Source organism: Nycticebus coucang, chromosome 14 (assembly GCF_027406575.1).
Source record: "Nycticebus coucang isolate mNycCou1 chromosome 14, mNycCou1.pri, whole genome shotgun sequence".
Taxonomy (NCBI): Eukaryota; Metazoa; Chordata; class Mammalia; order Primates; family Lorisidae; genus Nycticebus; species Nycticebus coucang.
Window position 1 is genome coordinate 332,435 of NC_069793.1, and position 18,904 is coordinate 351,338.

An 18,904-nucleotide genomic window follows, 5' to 3' on the forward strand; every position below is an offset into this window, starting at 1 on the left:
TAAGGAACAGGAGTTTTATCATAAGCAATCTATCCCTCCCCTGCCCCCCGCTCTGGGTAGAGTGCCGTGAGGTCACAGCTCACAGCAACCTCAAACTCTTGGGCTTAAGCAATTCTCTTGTCTCAGCCTCCCAAGTAGCTGGGACTACAGGCCACAATGCCTGGCTATTTTTTGTTGCAGTTGTCATTGTTGTTCAGCTGACCTGGGCTGGGTTCAAACCACCAGACTTGGGTGCATGTGGCTGGCACCATAACCACTGTGCTATGGGCACCGAGCCGATAAGCAATATTCTTAATGACATGAATCTTAGTACATGAGGTAAAGATTAACTTTAGGGAGAGAAGGCTGTGTGCTTTTCAGCAAAAGATAGTACATATTCAGAAGCTACATGACTGTGGCAGAAGGAGCAAGGAGAAAGGACCTTTGCTGTTTTAGGAAGGGAGGAGAAGCAGTTGGGGGCCCTTCCCTGAATGCACCTCCTGGGCTGTGAGGGGTCTGCCATCTCACAGTCCGCACTCCACACCTCCTCCCTTTTTATTTCTTAGGGCCAAATAGTGCCAATTTATGAACAAATGATTTTAATTGGAGGAGTTGCTTGACTCCAACTCTGCAGAAGAAAAACAAGAAACAGTGGCTATCACAGCTGTGAAAAGCTTTTCCGGATGACTGGCTTGCCACAACGTTGCACAAGATCCATTCTTCCATGGGTCAGCTTCTTCAGTTGTCCCCATGTTGGGGGGCTTCGTCTTCTGGATGTCTTGGCTCAGTGGTAGATCACTTGGAGTGCCAATCTCAGCTTCCTCATTGGTGGCATAGAAAGGTCTTCGGGGCCCATGTCTGATCAACCATTCAGGGAGCGAACGAGGGCTGTCAGCTGCTCTAAGAAAAACACAGACATGTTCTCTCCCCCATGTTAGGACAGGGTCAGGCCCTTGCCAAATACCAGTCAGAGGGTCCTTCCATAGCACCTCAGGATGTTTAGAATTGGGTGCATTCCAAAATCACTCTGCTGCCATGTGTCCCTGGATATCAACATTTAAAATATTAGAAGTAAAGAAGACGTGAGAGAGAAGCTATAAGGTGTATTGGGGTATATCTCTCCCTTCTTTAACTTATCAAGTTGAAGTTTAAGAGTTCAGTGAGTGCATTTGACAATTCCTTGGCCTCGGTTCAGTTCCGAAGTCCCAGTGGAATTCCTTGTAGCAGCTTGTCAGCTGATGCTAGGGTTAATGTGGACGGGTGGATGTGAAGAGCAATCAGGCCCAAGACGTGGGGGCAGGTGCTAGCCCCTGGAGGCCCTCCCACTTGTGCAGGCCCTGCACCTTAGCCTCCGTGCGGCAGTGAGCAGTTCATCCTGTGGTATGGGTGGACCATGGTTTTGTCATCCGCTGAGGTTTTTGGTCTCTTTCCAATTGTAGGTTTTTTAGGTTATTATAAATAAATGTTCACATGCAGGTCTTTGCATGGACTTGTGTTTTTATTTATCTTGAGTAAATATTTTTCAGTAAATGGCCAGTTTGGATGGTAGGTGTATTTTTTTGTTGTTTTTGAGCCAGTCTCACTTTGTCACCCTTGGTACAGTGCCGTGGCATCTTAGCTCACAGTAACCTCACACAGTCTCTTGCCTCAGCCTCCCAAGTGGTTGGGACTACAGGCGCACTCAATGCCCAGCTATCTTTGGAGATGGGATTTCGCTCTTGCTCAGACTGGTCTCAAACTCCTGAGCTCAGGCAATCTACTCACCTTGGCCTCCCAGAGTGTTAGGATTACAGGTGTGAGCCACCTGGCCAGGCCAGGTATGTTTAACTTTTTAAGAAATTGCCAGACTGGTCTTCAAAGTGGCCTTCAAGGGATGTGCATTCTGGTGCTCTGTCCCCCAGATGTGCTGTAGCCCCTGCTGTGATTTTGGCGTCCAGTGGATGTGTGCCGGTGTCTCGGTGTGGTTTTCATTTGCTCTCACAGTGACCAGTGAGGCCCTACATCTCTTTCAATGCTTATTGGCCATTTGTGTACTTTCTTTGTGAAGTGTCTTGTTCAGTTTTTTGACTTTTTTCATTAGCTTGTGTATCTTCTTTGAGTTTAAAAGTTTTTCATATGTCTAGATGCGTGCGTTGTGAGTGTTCACTCCTAGTGTGTGGTTGTCCTTTTCATGTCTTTGGAGTGCAATGGAGTTCGTGACAATCTGTGTCTCCTGGAGGTGAGCCCCAGGCTGCCAGCTGTGTTGCACACTCAAATCCACGATGCTCTTGGAGGCCACAAGTGCCCCCATCTAGAGAGGAGACCAAGGTGCAAAGAGATTAACTGGCTTCTCCAAGCTCACACCACTTGTCTGGATGTCAGAGCTGGGTCTCTGGCTATTTGTAGGCAGTTAACAAGCAGAAGGGTCTCAGGTGCCGGGAATGGGGGTGTCAGGGATGGAGGCCTCAGATGTGGGGGTCAGGTCTGTGGCCTGCGGTTCTGGTGCCTGACTGCTGTGGGTTATTGCCAAGTGAGGCATCTTCGTTGGCACTGGGGTGGGACAAGCTGCAGTTGCCCCCTGCTGAGAGCCCTTTCCTCCCACCTGGGGCTCTGAAGGCCCTCTAAAGGCCCAGCTAGAGTCAGACTTGAGCCCACCCCTGCCGCCAGGCTCCAGGGAGTAAGTAGCCCCGGTAGGGCTACTCCCTTCATGCTCAGGGCAGTGTGCTCTCTGCTGTTGTTCCTCGAACTGTCATCTTGTGAGTCTCAGATGTGGTGGTTTCCCAGACCCAAAGCCTGGCCATCTCAGTGCATCTTGTAGAGTGGAAGATGCCATGTTTACTGGTGTTTGGTGGCCCTGATGACAAACACCTGCTCTGGACGCCAGCAGCACTGTAAACTGTGGCCTCTGAGCACCCCAGCTCCCTGAGAGCAGGCAGAATCGTCCTGAAGCTGCCTGCAGGGCAGCTTGCCTTCTGGGAAGTAGAAAGAGCAGTTTAGCTCTCACTTGGGCACAGAAGTGCCCAACAGGTAACGTGTGTATTTGACAGACTGTCTGACTTCAACGTGATGACTGTGTGTTTTGGATTTCAGGCGAGCCCACACCTTGACTGTGCTCTTCATCCTCACCTGTGCGCTTGGCTACGTGACACTGCTGGAAGAAACACCTCAGGACACAGCCTACAACACCAAGAGGTAACTGCAGCTGCTCTCCCCCACACCGGGTGCACTGGCCCCTGACAAGGGGCTGTGGTGTCTGTGCTGTGCCAGGCTGGTCAGGGCTCGGAGGCTCTCTCTGGCACACCTCCCCTGGGCCTGACACACCCCTTTCCTAGGCCTCCCCTCTGGTGCTATGTGGCCTTTCTTGCCCATGGATTGGTCAGCCCAAGTCCTACCTGTCACTGGGCCCCTGGAGCCTGTGTCACCTCCTGTGCACTCTGCAACTTGTGCTATACCCCGCTGCATAGGTGTGCTGGGGGACAGGAGGAACCTCACAGCCTCCAGGGCTAGAGCCTGGTGTTTGGGCTCTCGAGGTGTTGGGGTTACATGGGGCAGTGACAGGTCACCCAGTTAGCTAGCATGGTTCCTATACGCTGGGGTGTTGTGTTTTTTGCTTTTTGTTCTTTAGAGATGTGGTCTTGCACTGTGTCCCAGGCTGGAGTGAAGTAGTGTCATCATGGCTCATGGCAGCCTCACACCCCTGGGCTCAGGCAGTCTTTCTGCCTCAGCCTTCGAGTTGATGGGACTGCTAGTGTGTGCCACCACTGCTAATTTTTTTGTTTTAATTTTTTATAAAAATAGGATGCTGCTGTGTTATTCAAGCCGGTGTTGAACTTCTGACCTCAGCCTCCCAAAGTGCTGGGATTATAGGCGTGAGCCATTGTGCCCACCCAATGCTGGTGTTAATTCTAACAACTTTTAAAAAATTTAAAGCAAACCCCATAAATGCGTCAATGTACAAAGTTATGATTTAATAAAAAATAATTTTAAAAAACAAACAAAAAGAAAAATTTAATGCACTCTCTGCTCCTCTTCTCTCCCCCCATCAACTCCTTTCTCTTTTTCTCATCTCCCCTAACTCTCTTCCCTCTCTAATAAAAAATAGATTTATATTCTAAAAATAAGTGAAGCACTTGTAGCTGCCGGATGGCTGTCTGGTAAGGGGTTGTCTGGTGGGTAGCCTGTGGACCACACTTCTGCAGTCCAGAGGTGGTTGTCTCCGAAGGCAAGACCAGTCACTGTATTGGTCCTCTGCCTGAGTTCTGTGGATTCTGAGGTTAGTGTGTGGAAGAGAAGCTGGGAGTAGAGCTTGTTGCTTATCTTGAGTCCTTGCCTGACTGACTCACCTGTTGTTCTCCCAGTCCAGGCACCTATGTGTCGGTCAGGGCTGCTTTCTGCCCGGCAAGTTGTTGCCGCTGCCAGGCCCTGGGCCCCACCTGCTCTGGTAGCACAGCTGGGGAAAGCCAGAGGGGTTGGGGTCCAGCCTGGAGTAGTTGGAGGTGGAGGGAGCTCCGGGAGCCTGTCAGTGGCGGTACCCGGGCCTTGTATAACTTCCCTATTGTGACCCACTCCCTGTTGTGACATCTCTGGGTCAGCACTTGGCTTTTTGTTAGTATATGATGATTAGATTATAGGTGGGTATGGTGTGAACACCATTATCCTCTTCACAGTTGTCAGCCAGGCCTAATGTGTCCACTGTCACGGTGCCAGACGGCTTATCATCAGCACTGGTGAGGCCACCATCACAGTGCCAGGTGGCCAGGCCTGGTGGGGCCATCATCACAGTGCCAGGCGGCCACCACTGGTGGGGCCATCATCACAGTGCCAGGTGGCCAGGCCTGGTGGGGCCACCATCACAGTGCCAGGCAGCTTATCAGCACTGGTGGGGGGCTCCTGGCTGCACTGTCACAGTGCAGGTGGCTCACCATCAGCAGTGGTGGTTCCTGGCTGCGTGGGATATGTTAGAGCCACCTTGTAATAAGCTTGTCCCCTTGGGTACAGCTGGGCACTTCTGATTAGGAATTGCTGTTGGGAATACCAGGGCCCAGGGCTCTGCAGACCACTCCCCTGAGGGGCTCACACTCTGTCCTCAGCTGGACAGCACAGGTGGCCACCCCCTTGTCTCCCTACCCTGCTCCACGCTATGTGGCTTTTCCTCCCCACTTTGTTCTGAGTCATGCGTGCCAGCTTGCTCCTAGTTCTCAATGCCTCTGGCCACTGTTCTCAGCTTCAAGCCAGTGCAGTCTGCCTCTCGGCCTGAGTCATATGTGGAGTCTGCAGCATATATGTGCACGTGTGTGAGCTCCTGTGTGTGTGTGTGCTGGTGTGAGCATGTGTGTGCTTATATGAGCGTGTGTGAGCTCCTGTGTGTGTGTGTGTGTGAGCGCGTGTGTGCTGGTGTGAGTGTGAGCTTGTGTGAGTGTGTGTAATCGTGTGTGAGCTTGCGTGAGTGTGTGTAATCGTGTGTGAGCTCATGTGAGCATGTGTGTGCTCATGGGGGCTCATGCACTTGGGCACCAGGGTCAGAGTAGCAGAGGGCATCTGCTGCATCTTGGGCCCTTGCAGCAGGTCACTGGGCCTGTGGATGTGGAGATGGTGAGACTGTTAGCAGGAATCCCATGTTTGCCTAGAGCAGTGATTCTCAGCCTTCCTAATGCCGCAACCCAGTTCCCGTGGGTCACGACCCACAGGTTGAGAACTGCTGGCCTAGATGGAGCTTCCAAGTAGGATTTGGTCTTTTCTGTGAAGAATGAGCAAGGTCTGCATCGTCTCTGAGACACAGTGGGCCAGGGAGTACCTTGGAGCAGGGCGTGGTCACACCTCAAGAGTGAAATTAGGGTAGAGATGAGCAGTCCTATCGTCACTGGGCAAGAGCTGTCACAGGAAGAACCTGTTCTCCAAGCCCCTGGAGGAGCAGGCCCCAAGCCTAAGGGGAGGACGGCTGGGGCCTGAGAGGGCAGGCCCTGCTGATGGATCGCTAGTCTCCTTGAGCCACCCTCTTGCCGTGCTGCCCCTGTGTGGACATCGAGATGGAAGACAGAAATTCAGGGCTCTTGGCACTTTGTTCCTCTGAGGACCCATGTTTCAGGGACACTGGACATCTTCCTAGCTCACATTCTTTACCCCCTGCCCCCATGCTCCCTCCCCGGCCTCACTGTCTTTAAGAGCAGAAAGGAGCCACCACCGCCTCTGGGCCCCATGTCAGCACAATGCTAGAGCTCTGACCTGCCCCGGCCTTGCAGGTCTTAGGGCGGCTGCTAGGGCCAGTTTACTTACTTATTTAATTTTTCTTGAAACAGAGTCTCACTCTGTCATGGCTAGAGGGCCATGGTGTTATAGCTTACAGCAACCTCAAATTCCTGTACTCCAGCAATCCTCCTGCCTCAGTGTCCTAAGTAGCTGGGACTACAGATGTCAACCACGCCACCTGGCTAATTTTTCTGTTTTTACTAGGGACAGAGTCTTGCTCTTGGTCAGGCTGGTCTCAAACTCCTGAGCTTAAGCAGGGGTCCTCAAACTTTTTAAACAGGAGGCCAGTTCACTGTCCCTCAGACCGTTGGAGGGCCGGACTATAGTTAAAAAAAAACAAAAAACTATGAACAAATTCCTATGCACACTGCACATATCTTATTTTATTTTTTTATTTTTAGAGACAGAGTCTCACTTTACCACCCTCGGTAGAATGCCGTGGCATCACAGCTCACAGCAATCACCAACTCCTGGGCTCAGGTGATTCTCTTACCTCAGCCTCCTGAGTAGCTGAGGCTACAGGCGCCCGCCACAATGCCCGGCCATTTTTTTGTTGCAGTTTGCCTGGGGCTGGGCTTGAACCCACCACAATCGGTATAGGGGGCTGGCACCCTACCCACTGAGCTACAGGCACCGCCCCCACATATCTTATTTTGAAGTAAAAAAACAAAACAGGAACAAATACAATCACACCACTACATGTGGCCCGTGGGCCGTAGTTTGAGGACCCCTGCTTTAGAGGGTTGGTTTTGCTTTTCTTACTAAATCAACCTTATTGGCTCGGCGCCTGTAGCTCAAGTGGCTAAGGCACCAGCCGCATATATCAGAGCTGGTGGATTCGAATCCAGCCCGGACCTGCCAAACAAAAATGACAGCTATAACCAAAAAAATAGCCGGGCATTGTGGTGAGCACCTGTAGCCCCAACTACTTGGGAGGCTGAGGCAAGAGAATTGCTTGACCCCAGGAGTTGGAGGTTGCTTCTGTGTCTCAAAAAAAAAAAAAAAACCTCAACCTTATTGACATATAATTTTGTAACTAATTATAGCACACAGCCTGATGAGGTTTTTTTTTTTTTTAGACTGTCTCACTTTGTCACCCTTGGTAGAGTGCTCTGGCGTCATAGCTCACAGCAATCTCAAACTTTTGGGCTCAAGTGAGCCTCTTGCTTCAGCTTCCTAGTAGCTGGGACTATAGGCACCTGCCGAAATGCCCAACTATTTTTAGAGAGGGGTTCTCACTCTGGTCTGGAACTCATGAGCTCAGGCCAGTCCACCCACCTTGGTCTCCCAGGTTGGATTATAGGCGTGAACCACCACACTTGGCCCCTGATGAATTTTTTTTTTTTTTTTTTGAGACAGAGTTCTACCCTATGCCCTGAGCAGAGTGCAGTGGCGTCGTAGCTCACTGCATCCTCAGACACCAGCTGGGGACATCCTGCTGCCTCAGCCTTCAAAGCCACTAGGATTAGAGGCGCTTGCTACTAAGGCGCTGAGTTTTTCCTTTTTTTTTTTTTTTTGCTTGCAGTTTTTGGCTGGGGCTGGGTTTGAGCCTGCCACCTCCAGCAAATGGGACCAGCGCCCTACTCCTTTGAGCCACTGGCACTGCCCGGGTTTTTCCATTTTTTTCGTGAGTTGGGTCTCACTCTCACTCAGACAAGCCACAAACTCTTGAGTTCAAACAATCCTCCAGCCTCAGCCTCCCATAGTGCTGGGATTATAGGCCTGAGCCACTGCACCCGGCCCCTGATGATTTTTGACAAGTACTTACACCTGTGTGGCTACTGCTGCATGGAGATGTAGGAAATCTCCATTGTCTAAGTTCCTCTGAGCCGTCAGACAACCACACCCTGGGCACTAGGCAGCCACCCATCTGTCAGCACAGATTAGTTTTGTCTGTTTTGGTTTTGTGTAAACAGTGTCGCTCAGCATAAACTTCTCTGCCTGGCTTCATCCACCTGGAATGAGGGCTCGTGGCATCCTCATATCACGTCTGCTTTGGTGTTCACTCATGGCTGGGAGGGTTCTGCTGTGTGTATCTGCCGCAGCCTGTCGATCCACTTATCAGTAAGTGACCCTGGGGGAGATTCTAGTTTTTCTTGCCAACACATTTAAGGGGTCTTTAATTAATTTTTTATTCTATTTCCAAGTTTAGTAAATACAATTTTTAGTCGTATAAAATACTTATAGTACATATGAAAGTAAGTAAATACATATGATTCATTTAAAATATAAATATACTTTACATATATAATACATAAAATATATTACATACAAATATATTCACAGTACCAAGGAAGAACACAGAGAAGTGACAGTTCCCCAACTCACTCTGAAACTGCGGTCATCCCGACAAGGTGATGTCAACAGAACAGCGGCCGGACAAGAGCCCAGAACAGGCACACACAAGGGTGGGCGCCTGGGTCTGACTGTGGGACAACAGGACGCCACATGTAAAGTGAACCTGGATTTCACAACTCACACAAATTGATTCAAGGTGGGCTACAGATGAACCTAAATGTGGAGGGCAGAGCTGTAAAACCTCGCAGAGCAAGATACCTGGTGCCTCAGGTCTGGAGATGACTTCGGCAGTGTCAAGAGCACAGGCCTAAAAGAAAACCAATAGGTTGGACCGTGGCTATGTAAAAGACACTGTGACAGAATGAGAAAGGGAGCCCCAGGTTGTTCGAAAGTATTTGTAAGACTTGTGCCTGGCCAAGGACTTGTATGCAAAATGTGCAAAGAACTCTTCAAGCTCAATGGTAAAAAAAAACAAAACATATGCTTAAAAGCAGGGTGAGAGGTCTGACAGATGTGCACCAAAGAAAGGAGGCAGATGGCAGACAGCACACGGGAAGGGCCTCAGCATCCTCCATTGGCAGAAAATCAAAAAGCGAAAAGCATGAGGTAGCACAATACACCCCCTGGAATGGCTAAAATTTTTTTTTTTTTTTTCTTGTAGAGACAGAGTCTCACCCTATGGCCGTCGGTAGAGTGCCGTGGCCTCACATAGCTCACAGCAACCTCCAAATCCTGGGCTTAAGCGATTCTCTTGCCTCAGCCTCCTGAGTAGCTGGGACTACAGGCGCCCACCACAATGCCCGGCTATTTTTTTTTTTTTTTTGGTTGCAGTTTGGCCGGGGCCGGGTTTGAACCCGCCACCCTCGGTATATGGGGCCGGCGCCTCACCGACTGAGCCACGGCGCCGCCCAGGAATGGCTAAAATTTTAAAGTCAGCAGCACCAAATGCTGGCAAGGATTCCCAGCACCAGGAACTCTTGTGGCTGGAGGGAGCACAGTGGTGTAGCCACTCGGGAATGTTGTGGCAGCTTCATAGCTAAACACTCTTCACCCACTAGCCAGCTGTCCTGCTTCTAAGTGCTAATGCAGTTGAATTGAAAAGTTACCTTCAGGCTAGGCGCCTGAGGGTGGCTGGTTTGAACCTGGCCCTGGCCAGCTAAACAGCAACTGCAACAAAAAATAGCCAGGCATTGCAGCAGGCACCTATAGTCCCAGCTACTTGCGAGGCTGAGGCAAAAGAATCACCTAAGCCCAGGAGTTGGAAGTTGCTGTGAGCTGTGACACTATGGCACTATACTGAGAGCTGTGACACTATGGCACTATACTGAGGGCGATAAAGTGAGATTCTGTCTCCAAAAAAACCCTAACTAATTTGGAAGGCAGGGATGCCAGGAAGGAAGGCAGACTGTGACAAGACGCAGTTCACTGTTCCAGAAGGGGCTGAGGAGAAGGTCCTAAGGCTCCTAAGGTGCTGAGGGGTGGAGGGGAGTCTGTGAGACCAAAGGTGAGGTAGCTACACAGGGCGCTGTGGTCTGCTGATGAAGCCGTGTCTGAGCTGCACAGGACACCGTGGTCTGCTTATGAAGCTGTGTCCGAGCTACACAGGACACCGTGGTCTGCTTATGAAGCCGTGTCCGAGCTACACAGGACACCGTGGTCTGCTTATGAAGTTGTATCCCAGCTGCACAGGACACCGTGGTCTGCTTATGAAGTTGTATCCCAGCTGCACAGGACACCGTGGTCTGCTTATGAAGCTGTGTCTGAGCTGCACAGGGTGCCGTGGTCTGCTTATGAAGCCGTGTCTGAGCTGCACAGGACACCGTGGTCTGCTTATGAAGCCATGTCTGAGCTGCACAGGGTGCCGTGGTCTGCTTATGAAGCCGTGTCCGAGCTACACAGGACACCGTGGTCTGCTTATGAAGCTGTGTCCCAGCTGCACAGAACACCGTGGTCTGCTTATGAAGCCGTGTCCGAGCTGCACAGGACACCGTGGTCTGCTTATGAAGCCGTGTCTGAGCTACACAGGACACTGTGGTCTGCTTATGAAGCCGTGTCTGAGCTGCACAGGACACCGTGGTCTGCTTATGAAGCCATGTCTGAGCTGCACAGGGTGCCGTGTCTGAGCTGCACAGGGTGCCTTGGTCTGCTTATGAAGCCGTGTCTGAGCTGCACAGGACACCTTGGTCTGCTTATGAAGCCATGTCTGAGCTGCACAGGGTGCCGTGGTCTGCTTATGAAGCCATGTCTGAGCTGCACAGGACGCCGTGGTCTGCTTATGAAGCCGTGTCTGAGCTGCACAGGGTGCCGTGGTCTGCTTATGAAGCTGTGTCCCAGCTGCACAGGACGCCATGGTCTGCTTATGAAGTTGTATCCCAGCTGCACAGGACACCGTGGTCTGCTAATGAAGCTATGTCTGAGCTGCACAGGGTGCCGTGGTCTGCTTATGAAGCCGTGTCCGAGCTACACAGGACACCGTGGTCTGCTTATGAGGCTGTGTCCCAGCTGCACAGGACATCGTGGTCTGCTTATGAAGCCGTGTCCAAGCTGCACAGGACACTGTGGTCTGCTTATGAAGCCGTGTCTGAGCTGTACAGAATGCCGTGGTCTGCTTATGAAGCCGTGTCTGAGCTGCACAGGGTGCCGTGGTCTGCTTATGAAGCCGTGTCTGAGCTGCACAGGGTGCCATCATCTGCTTATGAAGCCCTGTCTGAGCTACACAGGGTGCCGTGGTCTGCTTATAAAGCCGTGTCCGAGCTACACAGGACACCGTGGTCTGCTTATGAAGCCGTGTCTGAGCTGCACAGGACGCCGTGGTCTGCTTATGAAGCTGTGTCTGAGCTGCACAGGACGCTGTGGTCTGCTTATGAAGCCGTGTCTGAGCTGCACAGGGTGCCGTGGTCTGCTTATGAAGCCGTGTCTGAGCTGCACAGGACGCCGTGGTCTGCTTATGAAGCTGTGTCTGAGCTGCACAGGGTGCCGTGGTCTGCTTATGAAGCTGTGTCCCAGCTGCACAGGACACCGTGGTCTGCTTATGAAGCTGTGTCTGAGCTGCACAGGGTGCCGTGGTCTGCTTATGAAGCCGTGTCTGAGCTGCACAGGACACCGTGGTCTGCTTATGAAGCTGTGTCTGAGCTGCACAGGACGCTGTGGTCTGCTTATGAAGCCGTGTCCGAGCTACACAGGACACCGTGGTCTGCTTATGAGGCTGTGTCCCAGCTGCACAGGACACCGTGGTCTGCTTATGAAGCCGTGTCTGAGCTACACAGGACACCGTGGTCTGCTTATGAAGCCGTGTCTGAGCTGCACAGGACACCAGGGTCTGCTTATGAAGCCCTGTCTGAGCTGCACAGGGTACTGTGGTCTGCTTATGAAGCTGTGTCCCAGCTGCACAGAACACCGTGGTCTGCTTATGAAGCCGTGTCTGAGCTGCACAGGACACCGTGGTCTGCTTATGAAGCCGTGTCTGAGCTGCACAGGGCACCGTGGTCTGCTTATGAAGTCGTGTCCCAGCTGCACAGGGCACCGTGGTCTGCTTATGAAGCTGTGTCCCAGCTGCACAGGACACCGTGGTCTGCTTATGAAGCTGTGTCCCAGCTGTACAGGCCGCCGCGGTCTGCTTATAAAGCTGTGTCCCAGCTGTACAGGCTGCTGTGGTCTGCTTATGAAGCTGTGTCCCAGCTGTACAGGCCGCCGCGGTCTGCTTATAAAGCTGTGTCCCTGCTGTACAGGCCGCCGCGGTCTGCTTATAAAGCTGTGTCCCAGCTGTACAGGCTGCCGCGGTCTGCTTATAAAGCTGTGTCCCAGCTGTACAGGCTGCTGTGGTCTGCTTATGAAGCCATGTCCCAGAAGGTTCAGGCTGACAGCTCTGTTGCTATTGCACACGTAATCATGTGGCGGAAGATGGGGGCAGGCTTTCACTGTTCGAGTAGGAATTTACAGGTAATCGGGGGAGGAGACTGGCATGATTCATGTGGTAATAGGTCATACTTGGTGGGATTAAGGACTCAGTTTAGCTCAGTAAAGATACACATGTTTAAAACATATTTAGAGTAGATGTGTATATGTGCTGGTCAATGCATACACAGGCAGTTCACTGCTTGTGAGCTGAGAGGACCTGGGACCTGCATACTAGGCCAGTCTCAGGGTCTCGTGTTCTCCACTGTGAGGACCCAGGGCTCCCAGGGCGGGGCAGAGTGCCCAGATGAGCCCGGAGCACCAGAAAGTCAGAATAAAACTCCACAGGGACGCAATTACCTCAGCAATGCCGGAGCAAGTGGCTTTCTTTTTTTTTTTCTTTTTTTTTAGAGACAGAGTCTCACTTTATGGCCCTCGGTAGAGTGCCGTGGCCTCACATAGCTCACAGCAACCTCCAACTCCTGGGCTTAAGCAATTCTCTTGCCTCAGCCTCCCGAGTAGCTGGGACTACAGGCGCCCGCCACAACGCCCAGCTATTTTTTTGGTTGCAGTTTGGCCGGGCCGGGTTTGAACCCGCCACCCTCGGTATATGGGGCCGGCGCCTTACCGACTGAGCCACAGGCGCCGCCCGCAAGTGGCTTTCAGTGGCCACAGCTGGGTCAGTGTGAGCCACAGAGTCAGTACAGTTATTAGAATAAAACTGAAGTGTGAAAATGTGACATAAGCAATTGAATGAACTAGTGAAGGAAGGAAAACGAATCTCCCTGCAGTCCCAAGTGATTGTGTAGCTGCTCTGCCCTCCAAGAGGTAGGAAGGGCTGGGCCTCCCCTGTGGCTGCTCACAGGGACTTCCTTCCAGAGGACGTGTTAGGAAGGGACAGCAGGAAGTTCAGGGTGCAGTAGAGGTGCCTGACAGATGCCCTCAGCCAGGGGCAGGGTGATGGGGTGCCCCGGTGGCGTTGACGGAAGGGGTGGTGTGCTGCTATGGTCTTCCCCCAAATCTGCAGCCCTGTTCCAGTCATGAAACAACAGACAGCCTTAGTGAGGGACCTTCTGTAAAGTTCCTGACCAGTCCTCAGCATTTCTCAGGTCCTCAGCAACAAGGAGGTCTGGGCAGCTGTCACGGCTGAGAGGAGCCTGGGGAGACGGGAGGACTGGATGTCATGTGGGGTCCCAGATGGGATCATGGGGCAGGAAGGGACATTAGGGGAAAGTTGAGGAGACCAGAGCCAAGTGTGGACAGGTGCCCTGCCCTGTACTGCTGGCAGCGTATACAGTGGGAGACGGGTGTGTGGCACCTGGGCCTCTACTATTTCTATAGTGATTCTGCAAATCTAAGATCAAAAGCGTATTTTAGAAATGTAATATATTTTCCTTTCAAAGTAATTCCTTTACCCAAATGACACATCTTTCCAAGTACTGAAGCAGTTCTTAGAAACAAGTTCAGGGGGCCACACAAAGCCACCACAAACACACATGATGCACAGCCAGGCCTGTCTGAGCTGGCCCCTGCGCCCCATGTCAAGTGCAGAAGCCACGAGGCTGACCCAGCAGCTGGGCCCCAGCACTGCACCACACAGCTGAGGGCACTGACAGCCTGGGGTGATGGCACAGGTCAGCCCTTGGATGATGCTGGCAGTGGCCTCCTTAGCCAGTGCCCGTATCTATCCTTCCTGGGGGGCAGGAGAGCACTTGCTATCTGTCTCCCTAAAGTAAAGTTACAACTCTCTTCTGTACACCATGGAAGAGCAGCTGCACTGGGGCCTGCGTCTTTTTTCCAGTGACCCCCGAGGCACTTTTGTCATGTCCCACGCTGAGTATGTGAGACCTGGAGCAGGGGCACCTGTGATGGGATGTGGGACCCACCCTACTGAGCCAAGGCACCCCACTGTCTGTCTCTGTTCCCATCCCGGGGGGCTTGGTCACACGTACCACAGGGGGCTCCATGAATGTCCTCCTAAGGGTGAGACCCTCAGAGCTCTGGGAAGAGAGCAGCTCTGCTCTCTATGGCTAGCCCTGGCCCCACTGCATGAGGGTGGCCTTCAGCCTTGTGTGGCACCTGGGTCCTGGGAGTCTCTTGCAGGCCCAGGGGCTGTGCCTCACCTGTGTCTGCTGGGGCTTCAGAACCCAGGTGCTCTGGGCAGGCAGAGAGAAAAATTTTTCTTTTTTTTTTCCTTTTTTTATTTTTATTAAATCATAGCTGTGTACATTAAAGAAAAATTTTTCATACTCAAAGTTGTTGCTAGATATTTTTCTTTTTTTTTTTTTTTTTTTTTTTTTTTGGCGGGGGCTGGGTTTGAACCCGCCACCTCTGGCATATGGGACCGGCGCCCTACTCCTTGAGCCACAGGCGCTACCCTGTTGCTAGATATTTTTCAAGAGTGCTGTTGACAGCTCTGTGACCCCATCTGTTCTTGAGGCGGGATGAATGTGCTTTTATGTGGAGTGTAGCATAAATGTGTGAATATCTAGGGTGTGACAGGGCAAGGAGGGTTGGTTGCTTGTAGCAGCCAGTGTGCATAGGACCTCCACTGAGCGAGATGGGCTGCTCTGTGCACTTGCAGAGAGGGGAACACAGGGCTGCAGCAGGTGCCTGTATGCCCAGTGGGGCTGGTATGGACACAGAGTGGGCTCCACCTGAGACTTGCCTGGCAATGTCGCCCAGCACGGGGCAGGCTCCTTCCCCCATCTCTGCCTGTTCTGTTTGGGTGGAGTTACAGCACTTACACTTCCCTCTTCTGTGGACTGCGGAAGTCCCATTAGTACTGGATGAGGTGACCCCAGAGGGACAAAGGAGCTCTAGAAAACACAGGGGTCCCCACTGTGTTGGAGCAAGAAGCCCCCAGCTCTTCATATCCTTAGAGAGTGAGCCCTGATTGCTGTGTCCAGAATGTTAGGAGGTTTTTCTCAATGTGAAGCATGGACCCCCGTGGTCCAACATGACCCTGCAGATAACCAGTGTGCTGCTGCTGCTGGGCCTCTGGCCCCAGATGAGGCCGTGGGGCTGGGGTGGTGGAGCCCTCCCTGCTGTGTGGCCTCCAGCTCTGGCCTGAGGCTGGGTCTTTCCCACACTGGGTTTCCCGGGGTCCCTGCTGCCTCCTGCCTCCCTCATGGGAGAAGCTTACACACACTGAGGGGCTGTTTGTTCTTTATTTGCAGAGGTATTGTGGCCAGTATTTTGGTTTTCTTATGTTTTGGAGTCACACAAGCTAAAGACGGGCCATTTTCCAGACCTCATCCAGGTAACTTGCCGTTTCTCCCTCTGTGTGTGGCACTTCTGTTCTGAGCAGTCCCTCTGTGTCTGTGCTGGGTGTGAGTGTCCTCCCCTTGCCTGGCCCCAGGTTGCCATGGCCACGTCCCACAGCAGGAACAGAGGGTGTAGGGCACTTCCTCTTTGGGGTCCTTTTACTGTCCCTGTCCTGGGCTCTTCCTGCAGACAGAGCATGTGGGCTCCAGCAGGCCCCCGCCTCTCACAATTACCCCCAGTCATGGTGAGGTCTAACAAACCCAGGGGCCTTGGGCAGTGCTTGTGGCTCAGTGAGTAGGGCACTGCCCCATATACTGAGGGTGGCAGGTTTGAACCTGGCCCCAGCCAAACTGAACAACAAAAAAATAGCTGGACATTGTGGTGGGCGCCTATAGTCCCAGCTACTCATATAACCCCAAGAGCTGGAGGTTGCTGTGAGCTGCGATGTCACGGCACTCTACTGAGGATGACAAAGTGAGACTCTGTCTCTGAGAAAAAAAATCCAGGGGCCTGGGGAAGAGGCCTCTGTAAGGTTGGTTGGTTTCTCTGAAGGGTCTCAAGTAGTAACTAGAAACATTTATTTTCTGTTTCAATAGGGGTATGTACTGATGAAAATTTGGAAAATACTAAAGATATTTTAACATAAAAAATCCACAAAAAATAACACTGAAATTTTGATGTGTTGTGTATGTATACATAAACATGGTGTTAAAAATATTGGACGAATAGTGTGTGTGGTTTTATATCATGCATTTAATAATTTCCTTCTTACTGGTTTTTGACTGACAGCTGAACTGTCCGTGGCTGTGTATTTAGCTGTCATTTGGACGTGCTGGGATTGGTGCATCAGTTTGCTTTAGTTCTTATGTCACGCAGGGAATTCCAGCTCTGCTGTAATAAACTATAGGCTATGGTGAATTTTGCACATTCTCCCTGGAAGCATTGGGTTAAAGGGAGTAAACACTTTAGGCTTGTGACATGGTTCACAAATCGCCCTCCAGAAGGAAGGGTTGGTAGTATGGCCAAGAGGCTGCCTGCAGGAGGCTCCCGAGCACGCTGGCCTTGTGGACCCCTTGTTTGTGCAGGGTCTCCAGAAAGGGCCCCTCAAGGTGTCTGGTGGGGCATGGGCTGAGTCTTGCCCACTCGCACAGCTGGCTGAGCGCAGCTGGACTTCACCAGAGCAGGAGTGAGGTCATATCCAACCCCCAGATCACACCATGAGGGATCCGGTTGACTGGGCAGGAGGAGGAATTGCGTGAAGCTCAGCCTGTGTCCTCCTCCTGCCACAGCCTGTGTCCTCCTCCGCACCTTGGGCCAGATTGGTCAGAGGGCAGCAGCTTGCCCTGGTGCTGGGCCTGGCCCAGGGAGAGGCCAGTCTAGAAGCTCCAAGGCCGGAAAGGTTCCAAAGCTTCTGAAAGCTCTCTCTGCGGTTCAGGTTGCTGTGTGAGGTCAGATCAGTCCCACCATGGGTTGGCTTTTCTTCTCTCTCTTGGGGTAGCGTGGGGGTCTTGTGTCTAAGCTTCTATTCAGAGCTCAGCTCCACCTTCAAATTCAGTTTGCTTTGTATAAATGCACATTTCTTTGCCAGTCTTTGGTTTGTTAAGAGGCCTAGAGCCACCTCTGTGTGTTAGCTTCATGCTCTGCAGGAACACAGACTGTCCAAGCAGAATGCACTGCAAGTGGGTCCGGGCCAGCTGTGAAGCTCTGTGTTCTGAGGGTTGGGCACAAAGGGGATCCCACTCTAGAAAGGCGGCCCAGTGGGTTCGGCCTACTGCCTCCCTCCTGCTGCACCTGGGCCCACTGCAGCACTCTCCTTACGAGGGGCAAAAATGAGACTCCAGCTGAGCTTTCCTGGGGAGCTGCTTGATTTGGAAAAATGAAGTGGCCACAGTTCCAAGTGAAACTATGTTCAAAACACGTCCTGATCCCAGGAGAAGGCCCCTCCCTGCATAGTTTTTGTTACCGTCTGTGGCTCCCTCTGGAAGCTGTGTGTGTCAGAAGAGCTAGGTACAGTGGCACTTTCCACCTGCTCCCCCATGGGCACTGTTTGGGGTGTGGCTGTCGGAATCAGGGGAACCAGCTTCAGGAGCAGCTGGAGTGGTGGATGTGGTGGGAGGCCTGCTGGGTGTGAGGTGGGCAGGCCTGGGCTCAGGGGTGAGAGATGAGTCTGGGTTGACCCACCTGCCTGTGTGTGTAATAGGAAAGACAGGGATTGTTGGCAGGGGACGAGAAGAGTTCAGGTTCAGATGTGGTGTCCAAGGGGCCCTGTCAGATATGTGCGTCTGTGGTTTTTCCGCGTGGGAAGTGGTGCTCCCAGAACCTTAACCCTAACCCTGGGACCTGCCTGGAGAGCCTCCTGTGGGTGCTGGGCGTGGGCCTAAAACCTCCAGTGCAGACACCTTGTACTGAGCTGCTCTGAGCTGAGATGGGCAGTCAGGAGTACAGGGCTTAACAGGCCCCCTGATGCGACTTCCACAGGGAAAATCTTAAATGCAGAAAAATGAAAGTCCATAGTTGTTACCTACTAGAAAAACTTAGCATACTAGAATTGAAAGATTTTCTGAACATAAAGAGGATCTGCCAGAAACCTGCAGCAGACTCACCAGTAATTGAGGGTTGGCAGCATTTCTGGTGAGCCGGAGAGCAGGGTGTTTGCATCCCTGCTTCTGTCCAGCACGTGTGGCCCTTCTGTGCCCCTGCAGCAGGACAAGAAGGAAGAAAGTTTATGTTTCAGCACATGTTTATGTTTCAGAGAGAAACTTTCCCTAATTCTGAGTTCGACCTTGCTTTACACATGGGAGGCCCAGGACAGCACTGTGTCCCAGAGCCCTGTGGGAAGCCCATGAGCCCCTCTGCTGGGAGCCAGCTTGGGGCTGGGGTGGGGCCTTGGGCAACCAGGGACGGGGGTGCGCTAACGCTACGTCTTCTTTGTCTCCGTAGCTTACTGGAGGTTTTGGCTGTGCGTTAGTGTGGTCTACGAACTGTTTCTCATCTTTATACTCTTCCAGGTAAGCAGTTCTTGGTTGGATAAACTGTGGGAACTTAGGAGACAAGGTGGCCTCAGCCAGAGTCACAGGTGACAGGAGCATTGCACACTCTGCCCTGCAGAGTGCTTGTAGGAGAGGGCCAACTCCAGCAATAGTGGGCTGAGCCTGTGTGGGAACCTCCAGAGACATCTGCTTGTGGGAGACTGACCGTCTGGATGGGTGGCTCAGATGGGGGCAGGCACGGTGATGTGTGC

The 18,904-nt window shown here is 52.2% G+C and overlaps 1 protein-coding gene across 3 annotated transcripts in view; it reads left to right on the forward strand.

Annotated features, from left to right (window-relative positions):
• PTDSS2 (phosphatidylserine synthase 2) overlaps positions 1-18,904 on the forward strand; it is a 40,442-nt gene that overhangs the window by 8,145 nt on the left and 13,393 nt on the right. For all 3 annotated transcript variants that reach the window (XM_053562655.1, XM_053562653.1, XM_053562654.1), the window contains exons 2-4: positions 3,049-3,150; positions 15,576-15,658; positions 18,604-18,671. Coding sequence is in view for 2 of the 3 variants with exons in the window: in XM_053562653.1 (XP_053418628.1) it covers positions 3,049-3,150; positions 15,576-15,658; positions 18,604-18,671 (253 nt within the window). In the remaining variant the exon portion in view is untranslated. The remainder of the gene's footprint in view (positions 1-3,048; positions 3,151-15,575; positions 15,659-18,603; positions 18,672-18,904) is intronic.